This window comes from Chrysochloris asiatica, unplaced genomic scaffold (genome assembly GCF_000296735.1).
Source record: "Chrysochloris asiatica unplaced genomic scaffold, ChrAsi1.0 scaffold00067, whole genome shotgun sequence".
NCBI classification, from domain to species: Eukaryota; Metazoa; Chordata; class Mammalia; order Afrosoricida; family Chrysochloridae; genus Chrysochloris; species Chrysochloris asiatica.
The window spans coordinates 989,788-1,005,990 of NW_006408585.1; the positions used below are offsets into that span (position 1 = coordinate 989,788).

Here is a 16,203-nt window from a genome sequence, read left to right on the forward strand (position 1 = left end):
CTGTTCCACAGTCTGCCCCTGGCCTTGTTTTCACTGATGATATGGAGCTTTTCCATATTCTCTTTCCACAGATGTAGTCAATTTGATTTCTATGTATTGCATCTGGCGAGGTCCATGTGTGTAGTCATCTGTTATGCTGTCTAAAGAAGGTATTTAAAATGAACAAATGATTGGTTTTGCAGAATTCTATCATGCATTCTCCAGCATCATTTCTAGCACCAAGGCCATATTTTCCAAGTGCTGGTCCTTCCTCTTTGCTGCCAACCTTTGCATTCCAATCAATTTTGCCAATACAGTCCTTCAATATTGCAACTTGAGGTTTGAATTTTTCTTTAGTTCTTCAGCTTGAGAAATGCTGTCTGTGTTCCTTCATTTCGGCTTTCTAATTCCACGTCTTAACATTTCATTATAATACTTTATTTTGTCTTCTTAATCTGCTCTTTGGACTTTTCTGTTCAGCTCTTTTACTTCATTTCTTTAGCTTCTCTACAAGTTTCAGTGTGTCTTCTGACATCCATTCTGGTGGTTCTTGCCTTTTTAATGACCTCTTTCTTCCTGTATGATGTTATTGATATCATCCCACAAATTTTCTGTTCTTTGATTATAAGTTTCTAATGCATCAAATCTGTTCTTGAGATAACCTCCAAAATCAAATGGGATATACTCAATGTCAGGTGCACATTATTCCTCAAACTGACATCTTTGCTCTTCAACACTGTAAAGAGGCCTTGTGCAGCAGATTTGCCTAATGCAGTACGTCATTTGATTTCTTGACTGCTGTTTCCATGACTATTGATGGTTGATCTTGAAAAAATGTAGTCTTTGACAAGTTCAATCTTTTCTCCATTTATATAGATGTTGTTTATTGGTACAGATGTTAGGATTTTTGTTTTCTTCATATTGAGGTACAATCCATACCAAAGGCTGTGGTCTTTAATCTTCATCAGTAAGTATTTTAAGTCCTCTTTGCTTTCAGCAAACAAGGTTGTATCATCTGTATATCGCAGGTTGATAATGAGTCTTCCTCCAATGCTGATGTCATATTTTTCCTTGGATAATCCAGTTTCTAAGATTATTTGCTCAGCATACATTTTGAATAAGTATGATGAAAGAATACAACCCTGGCACACATCTTTCCTAATTTTAAATCATTCAGTGTTTCCTTGTTCTGTTCAAATAACTGCTTCTTGGTCTGTGTGTAAGTTCCTCTTGAACACAATTAAGTGTTCCAGAATACTCATTCTCTGAAATCTTGTCCATAACTTGTTATGATACACACAATTGAAAGGCTTTGCATTGTCAGTAAAGCACAGGTAAACCATCTGTTTGCTTTCAGTCAAGATCCATCTGTCGTCAGCTCTGAAATCCTTTGTTTCACATCCTTATCTGAATCCCACTTGAACATCTGGCAGTTCTGTGTCAGTGTACTATTGCAGCCATTTTTAAATTATCCTTAGCAAAATTTTACTTGCATGCAATAGTAATGATATTGTCCAATGATTTCTGCATTCCGTCGGGTCACCTCTCTTTAGAATGGGCAAAAATATGGATCTCTTCCAATCAGTTGGCTAGGTAACTGTCTTCCAAATTTCTTGGCATAGATGAGTGAGTACCTCCAGTGCCACATCAGTTTTTTGAAATATTTCAATTTATAATCCATCAATTCCTGGAACCTTGTTCTTTTTCAATGCTTCAGTGCACTTTGAGCTTCTTTCTTCAGTATCATTGGCTCTTTATCATTTGCTACCTCTTGAAATGGTTGGCCAGCAACCATTTCTTTTTGGTACAGTGACTCTGTGTATTCTGTCCATCTTCTTTTGATGGAGAAGAATATTAAAAGTACCATAGTCCACCGAAAGAACAAACAAATCCATGTTGGAAAAAGCATAGCCAGAATGCTCCTTAGAAGCCTAGATGACCACACTTTGTCTCTCATGTTTCAGATATATTATCATGATGGACCAGTCCCTTGAGAAAGACATGTTTGGTAATTTAGAGGGTCAGTGAAAAAGAGGAAGAGCCCCAATGAGATGAACTGGCACAGTGGCAGCAGCAATGGGCTCAAACGTAGCAACGATTGTAAGGTTGGCATAGGACCGGGCAGTGTTTCATTCTGTTGTGCATAAGGCTGCTATGAATCAGTATCAACTCAATGGATCCTAACAAAAACAACAGCACAACATTCTCAAGATCATTTTTTGTCTGTTGTGAACTTGTTTTAATTTTCTTCAGTTTTAGTCTGTACTTGCATATGAGCAATTGATTGATTATCTATTACACAGTCTGTCCCTGGACTGATTTTGACTGATGATATGGAGCTTTTCCACCATCTCTTCAACAGATGTATTCAATTTGATTCCTCTGTAGTCCATCTGGTGAGGCCCACGTATATAGTCGCAGTTTATGTTGTTGAAAAAAGGCATCTCCAGTGAGTAAGTCATTGATCTTGCAAATTTCTATCATGTGACCTCTAGCATAATTTCTATTATATATATTCATATAACAAAGGGAATTAGGATAATCATTAATCAAGACTTTATGGGTTTTACTCATACAAATAACTTCTATGTATTTCGTTTAATTTAAAACAAGGAACTGTTGGGATGTTTTTATTAAGTGGACTCAAAGAATCCCAAAGTCGATTTGTTTCACCTGAGTGGTTACCTGTTGGAGGAGGCAATAGATGGCGATGATATGCAGGTACAGATGGACGCTCAGAAATTTCCTGGCCAGCTTCTGTGCAGCAGTGGCCTACGCAACAGTCATCCAGTCAAATTACTGCTTGCAGCTGATTGGACTAATCAAACAAAAGCATTGTTCTCTTAAGCAAAGAGAAAAGGAAATTTTGATCCCCCAAATCGTCATCATCGTGAGATGCTGAAGAACCATGAAGGACCAAAGCAGAGGGGCTTTCATCAGTTGAGTAAAGTGAATCGAAAGAATCTATGTTCTGTGATTCTGAAGCATAAAAATTGATTAACAGAACAAGATAAGTTCTTTTTTTATTTAAGAGATAAGCTATATTTAATCTGGTGGGGTTTTCTCCCCTCCAAAATTATATTTATCACCAGAATTAGGCATTTTAGACCATCTAATAATCTTGAATAACAGTCTGTGTACTTTTTTGTATTTTATTTTATTGCTGTCTTCGGCATTATAAAGCAAGCCCTGACGATTTTTTAACAGATCTTGCAGCAAGTTTGAATCAATTATTGAAGTGTCAAAAGTATCACTTAATTAAGAGTTTTTTGCTGTAGAGTCGGATCCCACTCATAGCAACCCTGTATGGGTTTCTGTAGAGTGGCTGGTGTCCTATCATTATTTCGTAAGGACTTAATTTATGAGATCCAAAGGGGTGCACTTTACCTTAAGAAATGCTAAAGGTCTGAAGCTGAGTTAAACCCATGTCTTGTGTTTTGCCAGCGGAATTTTAATAGTCCATTTGTTCTTTCAACCAGTCCTGAGGACTGAGAAGGATAAGAGCAATGGAGTATTTGAAACATAGACAATACTGAAAATGGGATCTTTGATCACAACATGAAAGTGCAGGAGTTCCCCAAGTAGGTATAATTCACTCTAGGAGCTTTTTGCTACTTGCATAACTGTGGCGTTTGGACACAGAAAAGCTTCTACAAATCATAACTGAAACATAACTCAGCTGATCGCATGGGTCTAATTGTATGAGGTCTATTTGCTGCATTCTCTCACCATATTTATTCAATCTGTATACTGAGCAAATAATTCAAGAAGGTGGATTAATGAAGCAGTGTGGCATCAGTATTGGCGGAAGACTCATTAGAAACTTGAGGTATGCAACCTTGCTTGCTGACAGTGAAAAGGACTTAAAGTACTGATGGAAATCAAAGACCATAGCTTTCAGTATAGAGTGCACCTCAATATAAAGAAAACAATAATTCTAATAACTGCATACATAAATAATATCAAAATAAGTAGAAAAGATTGAAGTTGTCAAAGACTTGATTTTGCTTAGGTCTATAATCAACACTCATGGAAGCAGCAGTCAAGAAGTCAAATGACTTACTGCGTTAGGGAATTCTGTTACACAAGATCTTATTAAACTTTTTTTTCAAGAGCAAAGGTATCAGTTTGAGGACTAAGGTGCACCTGACTCAAGCCATGGGATTTTCACTAGCCTCATATGTGTGTGCAAGTTTGACCACTGTCCAATAAGGAAGACCATAGAAGGATTGGTGTGTTTAAGTTATGGTGTTGGAGAAAAATATTGTTAAGTACCATGGACTTTCAGAAGAACAAACAAATCTGTGTTTGTATAGCCAGAATGCTCTTTAGAAGCCACAATCATGTGATTTCGTCTCTCATGCTTTGGACATCATGTTTGGTAAGGTCAGAGAAAAAGAGGAAGACCTCCAGTGAGATGGAGTGGCAAAGTGGCAGCATCAGTGGGCTGAAGCATGGCAACAATTATGAGGTTGACCCAGGACCAGGCAGTGTTTCGTTCTGTTGTGTATAGAGTCGCTATGAGTCAGTACTAACTCGATGGCCCCTAACAACAACACCAATCCCTGGAGAAGGACATTATGCTTGGTAAACTGGAGGGTCAGCACAAAAGAGGAAGACCCCCAACAAGATGGATTGGTACAGTGGCAGTAGCAATGGGCTCAAGCATAGCAACAATTGTGAGGATGGTGCAAGACTGAGCAGTGTTTTGTTCTCTTGTGCATAGTGTTGCTATGAGTCATTAGCAGTTCAGCTCATCACCCACTACGCAACCTGGGCTTCTTTAATACTAAGATTTGGTGATTAGATTTAGGTGCTGTCTACTCCAGTTTTTGATTCTCCTTGATTTGGGGAGTTTTTGTCTTAATGGGGTCAATTAAACAGGAGTTAAAATTATGGATGATTAGTACTGAGCCATTTTAGAGGCCTTTCCTTCACCTGCATACAGAGTAAGGCTGGAGAACTAGCCCTCCTTGGCTAGGTCAGTGTCCATGAGCTCAGGAGTTCCTGAGTCTCCCCAAACTTTGGACCAACCAACCCTTCCTCTTTTCTTTCTCATCACAAGGTGGACAGAAGTCTATGAAACGTGGTTGAACTCAGCCCATATCTTCATTACTGCCTTTCCCCCCATGTCTACTCAAATGCAGACTAATGCAGTCGTCAGTGAGCTTACATGCCTACTCCTGTATTCCCTTTGAGTTTTAGTCTTAGAGGGGGGTTTGTCCTGAAAGGACTTGATTGTTTGCCTTGATGGTTCCCCGGTGAACACCTTGCTTATTCTTGTAATAGCCAAACAGACTATTGTTTTTTTGTTTGTTTTGTTTTTTCCTGCTGGTCTTTCTGGAAGTATCTTCTGTTCCTGTAGCCACTCCGGGCTGGTCTGCATATCCTTTCAAGTGGGAATAGCAGGTTCTCAGTGGGGCTCAGGATTCTACCTAAGGCCCTATACACTACAAGGGTGCTGCAAGAAGTCTGTTTTACTGGGCAAGTTCTAGAATACCTTTTAGGTATACCAATCAGTTATAGACTGAAGATGGGCTTACAAGCTTTCTGTAATCATGTTTCTTGATATTCCTTTCTATCCCACTCAAGTGCCTATTTTACAATAGTAGGCAAGGGAAACCAGTATTCATAAGACAATCAAGCATCTTAACATTATTTCCCTTCTTTTACCCATTCAGACTATGCCTCGAGCCCTGTATCACAGAGCCTTGTTGTTCCAAGGTTTAGCATACATTACTATTTACCTCTGTCCCATTTAGCCCATGCAAACCCACCTAATGTTCCCTTATCTACCTTGTTCTTTCATTTGCCTCCCCCAGGACATTCTAATGTGATCCTGGGTACCATGTAATTCTTCTGGTGTCAGAGTCATGAAGACTGATGTTCATATGGCCCATTAGTCCACTGGACTAATTATTTCTCTGTCTTTGATTGTCTTCACTCTTCTTTCCTTATATGTCCTTAGATGTCCACTCATGAGCTTTTAGGATCTCAGTAACTGTCCACCAAAGTACAATGGAGAACATTATCTTTGTGGATTATGCTATGCCAGTTGACCTTAGTGTCCCCTTAGATAATGGTCCTGAGTCTCCAGGTCCCATGCATCATTCCCTCAAGTTGTTTGGTTGTGTCTAAGAAGCTATTATAACTTTGTCCCTTTTATTCTCAACAGTGGAACAACTTTAAAAGAGATAAGAAAGCAGACATGTTGTTGTTGTTGTTAGGTGCCATCAAGTCTGTTTCATAGCACAACAGAACAAACTATTGGCTGGCCCTCTGCTATCCTCACAATTGTTATGGTTTTAGCCCATTGTTGCACCCACTGTGTCATTTCATCTCTTTGGTGGTCTTGCTTATTCATTGTTCAACTTTCACATACATATGAGGTGATTCAAAATACTATGACTTGAATCAGGTATACTTTAATCCTCAAAGTAACATCTTTGCTCTTGAACACTTTAGGAGATCTTGTGCAGCAGATTTGCCTAATGCAATATGTCGTTTGATTTCTTGACTGCTGTTTCCATAAGTGTTGATTGTAGATCCAAGCAAAATGAAGTTTTTGACAACTTCTATGTTTTCTCAGTTTATTTTGATGCAATTTATTGGTCCAGTTGTGAAGAGTTTTGTGTTCATAACATTGAGGTGCAACTCATACTGAAGCCTATATAGTCTTTGATATATATTTACTTTTTAAACTTTTTGTTGTGAATTGAGTGAAGGTTTACTGACAAGATCATCAGTTTTGCATTCAATAAATCATACATTTTGTTTAATCTAATGATTGCAATCTCCTCCCTGCAACAACAGTTATCCTGCTTCCTCCCTATGGATCTTGTTTGCATTCCAGCCACCTTCCCATCCCTTCTCACCTTTGTCCTTAGGAAAATATTGCCGTTTTGATTTTGAATGGTTGACCATTCCATGGTGAACATATCTTACTAGTGCTGTTGTCCTCACCTTATATACCTATTGACTGCTTGGTTGATTATAGGGCCATGAGGGTGAGTTCCTTTCTAGACCTGATGGGTGGTTGAGTGAGGGCTATAGTCTCAGGTGCCTCCAGTCTCTTTCTGACCAGTAAATTGGGTCTTTTTAAAAATAATTTTGAGTTTTGTTCCACGTTTTCTTTTACTCTATCTGGGACCTTCTAATGTGATCCCTTTCAGAGCAGTTGGTAGTGGTAGCTAGGCACCATCTGGTTCTTCTGGTCTCAGAGTCATGGTGACTGATGTTCATATGTTCCATTAGCTCATTGGACTAATTGATTCCAAGCCTCTTTATGTCTCATCACTCTTCTTCCTTCCACACACAGAGAGACCAATAGCTGCACCTTGTTTTTGTTGTTGTTAAGTGCCATTGAGTTGGTTCCGACCCATAGTGACCCTGTATAGAGTTTCCGAGGAGCAGCTGGTGAGCTTGAACCATCGACCTGGTGTTTCAAACTGACTTTGCAGTCCAGTGCATTAGCCCACAGCGCCACACCAGGTGGCTGCTGCTGAGCTCTCAAGATTCCAGATACTACTCACCAAAGCAGGATGTAGAACATTGTCTTTGTGGATTATTTTATGCCAATTGACCATGGTGCTCCCTGAGACTGTGGTCCTGAGCCCCCAGGCCCAGCAACTCATTGTCTTAAAATGTTTGATTATATCTAGAACGTTTTCATCATTTTGCCTGCTGTATGAGTCAGAACTGACTCAATGGTATTTAACAACAACAACATGCTCCACCACATTCATAGTTGTGTTTGTAAGAAAGGTAAATACTAATGTACAAATATATACATATAATTATATATGTGTCCTACTCTTCCTCCCTTACCCATTCAGCGTATGTCTCAATCCATGTATCTACGCACAGAACATTGTTGTTTCAAGGTTGTGTATATGTATCATTATTTACCTCTATCCCCTTTATTCCATGCATAACTCCCCATGTCTACCCACCTTCATCATTCTTCTGCCACCCTCCTTCTTCTTGTATATTGCCCCCCTCCTTCTTGCATATTGCTCTCTCTGTTACTAGAGTTAATATGTGCCAACCCTCTAGCCAGTGAATTACTCTCCCTTACCTCCACCCCTGGTAACCATCAAAGAATATTTCTTTTAGCATAAAAAATATTTTCTTAATGTTTTTACAATAATGGTCTCATACAGAATTTTTATTTTGTGATTAATAGTCTTTGATCTTCATCAATAAGTATTTCAAGTGCTCTTTGCTTTCAGCAAACAAGGTTGCATCGTTTGCATATCGCAGGTTGTTAATGAGTCTTTCTCCAATCCTAATGCCACATTCTTCGTTTCTCAGATTATTTGCTCAGCATACCGATTGAATAAGTATACTTAAAGAGTACAGCCCTGGTGCACACCTTTCCTGACTTTAAACCATTCCATGTTCACTTGTTTTGTTTGAACGACTTCTTCTGAGGCGTATGCTGGCTGTTCTTCTTCCAACATAGATTTGTTTGTTCTTCTGGCAGTTCATTGTACTTTTAAAATGTGGAATAAAACCTGAGGCTATGGCCCTCAACCACTCTTTAGGTCTGGAAAGGAACTCAACCTCATGGCCCACTTTTCAGCCAAGCAGTAGATAGGTATACAGAGGGGAAACAACACTAGTAAAGTATACTCACCATGGAATGGCTAATTTTTTGGTGTGTGTATAGGTTCTTCATGAACACAAGGAGATATTCATACTTGTTTCATCAGATAAACATTTCTTTTGGTCTATATACAGGTTCTTCATGAACACAATTCAACATTCTGGAATACCCATTCCTCACAATGTTATCAATAGTATGTGACCCACATAGTCAAATGCCTTTGCATAGCCAATAAAGCACAAGTAAACTGCTTTTTAGTATTCTCTGCTTTCAACCAATATCCATCTGATATCCCTAGTTCCATGTCCTTTTCAAATCTGGCTTGAGTTTTTGGCAGCTCCCTGTCAATATACTGCTGCAACTGATTTTGACTTATCTTCAGCAAAATTTTGCTTGCATGTGATATTAATGAATCTGCATTCTGTTGCAACACCTTCCTTTGGAATGGTGATCCATACAAATATGGATCTCTTCCAATCCGTTGACCAGGTAGCTATGTTTCAAATTTCTTGGCATAGATGAGTGAGTGCCTCTATTGCAGCATCAGTTTTTTTGTTTTTGTTTTTAAGGTTTTTATTGTGAATTGAGTGAAAGTTTACAGGGCAGATCATCAGTTTTACATTCAACAAATCATATACCTTGTTTCATTAGAATGGTTAGAATCCTCTCCATGTACCATCAGTTAACAGTATTTCTATTCACTTTAGCTCTTTATTTATTTTAAAAAAACAACAACACACTCAGGCATATATCATAATTTAAACCACCAAAGGGGCACATTCTGCAAGCCTGCCTCCTGGCTGCTAGTTCTATTCCCTCTCTTCCCATGAATCGAGAGTCCTCCGCTGTTCCCTCTCTCCATGTCCCCATCTCTGTCTCCATAACTGGTATTGCTGCTTCTCTGGATAAGGTCTTGTATTCGCTTGTGCTCTTCTGCCTTGATGATCCTAGGGTCCTTAGTTTCTGGACTGTAAGTTAGCTACTCCCCTGTTTTTGTTACAAGATTTCCACCTTTATAATTGTGATAGTTGCAATTAGTTGTGATAACTGTTACTCACTATTGAACCATATAAATCTTATCCCCATCTCTTTTTTAAAAAAACAATCTAAACAAGATGAAAACTATTCAGTGGGGACTCTATCTTCCCCCACCCGCTCTTAAACCAAACTCCCCCTTGACACCTTATTGCCCCTTATTTTAGGTAGCCACTATCTAAGTTGCCTGTCCATATCTACCCTATGTACAGAGGGGATACCACTGATACTTGATGTGAAAACTCCTTCCCTTTCTGTTGGTATTTAGAGCTACTACCTGATGAAGATCAAAGAGCACACAGCCTTTGGTATGAATTGCATCTCAATGTAAAGAAAACAACAATCCTTACCACTGGACCAATAAATAACATTATTATCAAAGGAGAAAAAATGGAAGTTGTCAAGGACTTCATTCTTCTTGGATCAACTATCAACACTCATGGAAGCAGCAGTCAAGAAATCAAATGATGTATTGCATTAGGCAAATCTGCTGCACAAGACCTTTTTAAAGTGTTGAAGAGCAAAGATGTCAGCTTGAGGTGAGGACTAAGGTGCACCTGACCCAAGCCATGGTATTTTCAGTAACCTCATATGCATGCAAAAGCTGGACAATGAATAAGGAAGACTGTAGAAGAATTGATGCTTTTGAGTTATGGTGTTGGAGGAGAATATTGAAAGTGTCATGGGCTGCCAAAAGAACCAATAGATCTGTTTTGGAAGAAGTGCAGCCAGAGTGCTCCTTAGAGGCCAGGATGGCCAAACTTCATTTCTCTGACTTTGGACATATTGTCAGGAGGGACCAGTTGCTAGAGAAGGATATCATGTTTGGTACGGTGGAGGGTCAGAGAAAAAGAGGAAGACCCCCAGCGAGATGGATTGGAAAAGTGGCAGCATCAGTGGGCTCAAGCATGGCAACAATAGTGAGGTTGGCCCAGGATCAGGCGGTGTTTTGTTCTGTTGTGCATAAGGTCGCTATGAATCGGTACCGACTCGATGACACCTAATAACAACAACCTCCATGAGTATGCAGCGTCAGTTTGTTGCAGCATTTCAGTTTGTATTCCATCAATTCCTGAAACCTTCTTTTTTCCCCCCAATGCTTTCAGTGCAAAGGTGAACCTCTTCCCTTAAGGCCATCAGTTCTTGATCATATGGTACCTCTTGAAATGATTGAACATTGACCATTCTTTTCAATACAGTGACTGTTTAGTCCTTCTATCTTCTTTTGATACTTCCTGAATCATTCAATATTTTGCACAGAAATTATTGCAATGAAAAACATCCAGTGTCCCCAAGAAGGAACTTAGAGCTTCAAAAATTAGAAGTCATGGGCTCTTTTTGTACTTTATAGGCAATAGCTTGTTTTGGATCATAGGTCAAAATTGAGGTAATTGTTTATCAGAAATGGCTACATGATCATGACAGGCTTGCTTTAGGCCTTTTTTCTAGTTTTAAACTGTTCAGGGCCGGCTGTGGCCGTTTGGTTTTAATTGGAAACTGTCTCTTTAAATTTTGAGGAGATCTGTGCGCATGCGTATTAGAACCCTCTGAGGGTGGGGCTGGTGTGCCCACTAGCTCAGGCACCCTTATAGTCACCAGAATGGAAATGCGCAGACAGCAAGGGACCAATGAACAGATACCAAAAGAAAAGAATGTCCACATCTTTATCTAAGTGGTTCTGCCAGGCGTCTGTGGCCGCTCCGATCCTTCCTCCGCTTGGTCTCACCCAAGATGGTGGCTCCTGGAGCAGCTGAGCATCTTGGACTAGAAAGCAATGAATTTCTTGCTTCTGCCACAAATTCCCCAGCTGTAAGCCTTCCAACCTTCTAAATATTCCTTTATATGTGGTTGAGAGTTCTGGGACCATCTCCTGAGCCTGCTTGGTTGGGTATCTGAACTATATTGTTAGTTGAAATTTGTTTTCCTGTGCTTGTGCAATCTTGTTAAATCTCGGTTTGGCTATCCAGTGTGCTCGCCCTCCCTTCTATCTTCTGTTGTCTGGAAAGTTGATTGACCTGTCTCTATGTTACAGTTAAAAATAGTGAACGGATCAGGCCACAGTCCCTACAGATTCACTCGAGGTTGATACATGCAGGTGCAGACCATTGTTTGAACCATGGAAGTACATAACTGACCTCTCATCTAATCCACTTTTTCCCATCTGGTTCACAAGGTCATTCTAAAGCACTTATCCTTATCCAAAAGAACAAACTCCCCATTCCTGATATTGCCTCTTCAGACTTCTTTTTATTCTTCAACCTCAAGGAACATTTTTTACTATTTGTGATCCTTTCAGCATATATGAAGGTAAGTAAAAAAGTATTGCTACAAAATTACATAGACATCAACTCAATCACCTTTCTAGCCCCTATTCCCGTGAATCATTTGGACTTAACTTCTGTTGTCCTAGGGTTTTCCCACTTCTGGCGGGGGCTGTAGTTCTAAGGTCTTAAGAAGTATCATGGGGTTGATGACAAGGCAGGGGTCCCACCATCACTCGCTCTCATCAAAACCTCTGCTCATTGTTTCGTGTCTGCATTTCTGGGCCTCACATGGGAAGCAGATAGGCGTGCCATGAAGCCTTTTTCTGTGGGATCTTCTGTGTCCAGAGTGCTAGGTCCTCACTACTTGTGGTCCCATGAGTCTTCTTTCCTTGCTCCAACCATGGGAGAACTTTCCTCAGTGTAATAATACTTCTATCTACACTTCCTCTGAATTTCCCCAAGTTCTTCTGTGTAGTTAACTAGAACCAGGTGCTGTCTAGTTAGTTCCAACTCATGGCAATGTCGTGTTTGTTAGAATAGAACTATGTTCCTTAGGGTTTTCAATGGCTGCTGTTTTGTATCACCACACCTTTCTTCCAAAGCACTTCAGGGTGCACTCAGACTTTGAATTTTTCAGTTACCAGCTGAGTGCATTAACCCTTCGTGCCACCCAGGGACTTCCCTGTGGGCTTAGATGGTTAGATATGAAAGCCAGAAAATATCTTGTTTTCCACTTGCCACTTAACTTCTCCTAAAGACTCAGAAGACTAGCTCTGTGTGTAGAGATGGCAGATCAAGAGGGGAAAACAATAAAACAACAAAGCAAAATATCTTAATATGTTACCTAACTATACACATAGTGGTCTATCTAATCATTGCCAAAATTCTCACATACAGGGATTACTGCCTCATTTCATTTTTCCTACAAGAAAAACAAAGTCTTAGAAAGAATAAGTATCTAGCTACTGAGACACTGAGGAGGAATTCAGACCCAAATCTGCTTCACTCCAAGGCTGTGTTTGTAGTTGGGTTTCCGAGAAGTAGCTGGTGAGTTTGAACCGTCAACCTCGCAGTCCAGTGTTTATCCTACAGTGCCACATTGGGACTCATTTAGTTACTGTGTTAATCTCACGGCCCCTGGAGGAAACTCCTATGCTCTCTGCTTTCCTTTTGAAGTGCTCGGCTCCCCTAGAGATTTCCCAGGGTTCTTGCCAGCTCTGTGACCAGTGTATGCTCTCAGGCTAGCGGGACTTGCTTCTGTTGTTGCATTTGGTCATTACGTTGGAATAGCTTCAAGACAAGGCTCCTACCCAGAAGAATGATTCTAATAGTTGATGGGAAATTTTAAACAATTGGAGGAATCCGTAGGAACCCTGACTTTTCCAAGAGGCTGGTGGTGCTCTCTGCTTGCCACTCCCATTTTTCTGGACTGAGTCCGGCAGGCCACCCCTCTGACCACAGTCGAGCATTTTCTTTCTCAATAGTGCAGAGAAAATGTCAGCCGCCAGCTACCAAAGATTGTTTCTGACTTTCTACTCATCCCTACCATCCATCTATCTGTCTGGGTAGCCTCAGGAGCCCAGCTAACAGTTCTTTACAAAGATGAAATGAGTATATTTGTCCATAGAAGGAATCTAAGATTGGAAAGTGTGAGGGGCAAACTGTGTTAGTTTCTTAGGACTGCTGTAGCAAAGTATCACAAAGTAGGGGGCTTTAAATGACAGAAACTGATTTTCTTACAGGTCTGGAGGGAGAAATCTGAATTCAGGGATTTAGCATGTTTTCTCCAAGAGTCTAGGGGAAAACCCTTTTTAGACTCAGTCTTTGGCTACTCCAGGTGTTCCTTCATCTCAGGGCCGGGTTCCCGCTGTCTGTTTTTCTGTGTCTCTGAACACCTTTAAGGTTGGATCAGATCAGCCTTACTCAGGTATAGTCTTTTGTTAACTGAGAGCATCTTCAAAGACCCTGATTCCAAACAGGTACCAGGGGTTAGGACTTAAACATCAATTTGGAGAGGGGTGTGTGTGTGTGTGCCTGCAATTAATGCATAACCCAAACCCTAACTAAACCCACTTCTGTTGAGTCCATTCCAACTCGTAGTGACCCTAAAGGATAGAATAGAACTGCCCCATATGGTCCTGGTGTGGCACTGTAGGGTAAACACTAGACTGCTAACAAAAAGGTTGGCGGTTCATACCCACCAGTCACTCCTTGGAAACCCTACACCTTGGAACGTACTCGATGGCACTTAACTTCAACAATCTTCTTAGAAGTAGACTGCCACAGCTTTCTCCCATGGAGCAACTAGTGGGCTCGAACCACTGACCTTCTGGTTAGCAGTCACGTGCGTAACCACTGTGCCACCAGGGATCCTTCAAAGCATAAAACACATCTTGAATTCAAATTTCTCTTTTCTTTAGCCAGCATTCAACAACATTTTTAAATTCTGACTATTTCTCTGAATTGTCTTCTGAGCATTTAAAAAACTTGCTGTTTCTGTTTTTACAAGAACAGGGCACTGAGGAGGAGGAGGGCGGGCATGTCTCACAGCCTCTTGCTTCCCCCAGGCTTTGTGGAGCTCAGCCTTTACGACCAAGTGAGGCTCTTGGAGAACTGCTGGATGGAGGTGTTAATGGTGGGGCTGATGTGGCGCTCAATCAACCATCCCGGCAAGCTCATCTTTGCTCCAGACCTCATTCTGGACAGGTGAGAACACATTCATTGTGCTGCTTCTCCGATATGCTTGAGCAAAGTGCTTAGTGAGTGGGAACAGAGTCCTGGGTGCTGCAATTAAAATCTCACACCTGAAAGGGCAATTAGAGGATGAGAATGTCATCGGCACTTCACTGGGTCAAGAACCCCAGAAGGAGAGAGCATGGATACAAATATTCTGTGTGCAGTGACTCACTGTGATTGGCAAGAGGATCCATGGGTCAGGACCCTCAGAGGCACCATGTGACCACCAAGTGTACAGGTCAGCCATGAAGATTGGTCTGCATTAAAATGAGAAATTCTATTTTCAGGTTATACTTTAAGTCGTCTTGCTGCTTTCTCCACCTGCAGGGACCATTTACATTTCCAGGTATCAGGCAGGACAGCTTATAAATCTGGCAAATTAATTTAAATGTGCTTCAGCTTACCCTAATGGGGCACACAGGAGTCCTGGTTTGGCACTGTGGGATAAGCCTTAGATTGCTAACCACAAGGTTGGTGGATCAAACCCACTGCTGTTCCTCAGAAACCCTATACAGTGTCACTGTGAGTTGAAACCAACTTGATGGTACTTAACAACAATGGGGATACAAGGTGCCCTGGGGGTGCTGTAGGTTAAGCCTTGGCTGCTAACCACAAGGTCAGTTGTTCAAACCTACCAGCTGCTCTAAGGAAAGAAGATGAGACCATCTGATCCTATGATGATTTAGTCTCGGAAACCATCAGGAATAGTTCGGTAGGGTTGCCATGCATCTGAATCAACTCGATGGTAGTGAGTTTTGTTTTGTTTTTGTGTTTAATGGGAGACACTGATGGTTCAATGGCAGAATTCTCACCTTCCATATGGCACACCCAAGTTCAGTTCCTGGCAGAACTCCTCATATTTAGCCATGACTTAGCTTGTCAGTGAGCCTTGCATGTTGCTGGTTTCTGAGCAGGTTTCAGAGAATTTCCAGATTAAAACAGATTAGGAAGAAAGGTCTGCTAATCTACTTCTGTGTGAAAAAAATCAGCCAATGAAAACTTATGGGTTACACTGATTTGAGGTGAATGAGGTCACCATAAGTCCACAACAGCTAGAAACAACAACAGTTCACGCCAATGCATTGTTTGCAATAGGAGTAAAAGGAGTGGCTATTAAAAACTAGATAAAAATGAATCAAAACTGGGGAATGATGGTCCTAAAACCATAACTTGCTTGCATTTAGTTGTCTTTTAAAGGTTGCACCAAAAAGGAAATATATTCTTAAAAAAGATAGATAAATATAAGTTCACTTGGAGTCCTGGTGTGGCGCTGTAAGATAAGCACTAGACTGCAAAGTTTGGTTACAACTTCAAGGCTGGTGTTTCAAATCCACCAGCTTGCTCCTTAGAAATAGGGTCTTTGTGAGTCTGAACTGACTCGGCACTAAACAACAACAACCAGTTTACTAATAAATTTGAAAGAGTGTTTCATATGTAGTGCAATGCAAAGACATAGCAAATATTTAAGAAACAATCAGAAAATTTTGGTGTATTTATGAAGTAGGACAGGTTTCATGTTCTTTCCATATATAAATTGACTTCAACTTCTCTGTCCTGGTATGGCACCATAGGATAAGCACT

At 40.6% G+C, this 16,203-nt stretch overlaps 1 protein-coding gene across 2 annotated transcripts in view; it reads left to right on the forward strand.

Annotated features, from left to right (window-relative positions):
* Positions 1–16,203, forward strand: part of ESR2 (estrogen receptor 2 (ER beta)) — a 118,453-nt gene that overhangs the window by 61,941 nt on the left and 40,309 nt on the right. Inside the window, exon 5 of one of the 2 annotated variants that reach the window (XM_006864566.1) lies at positions 14,454–14,592. The exons of the other annotated variant lie outside the window; for it this stretch is intronic. Within the exon in view, the coding sequence (XP_006864628.1) occupies positions 14,454–14,592 (139 nt within the window). The remainder of the gene's footprint in view (positions 1–14,453; positions 14,593–16,203) is intronic. 2 annotated transcript variants of the gene reach the window in all.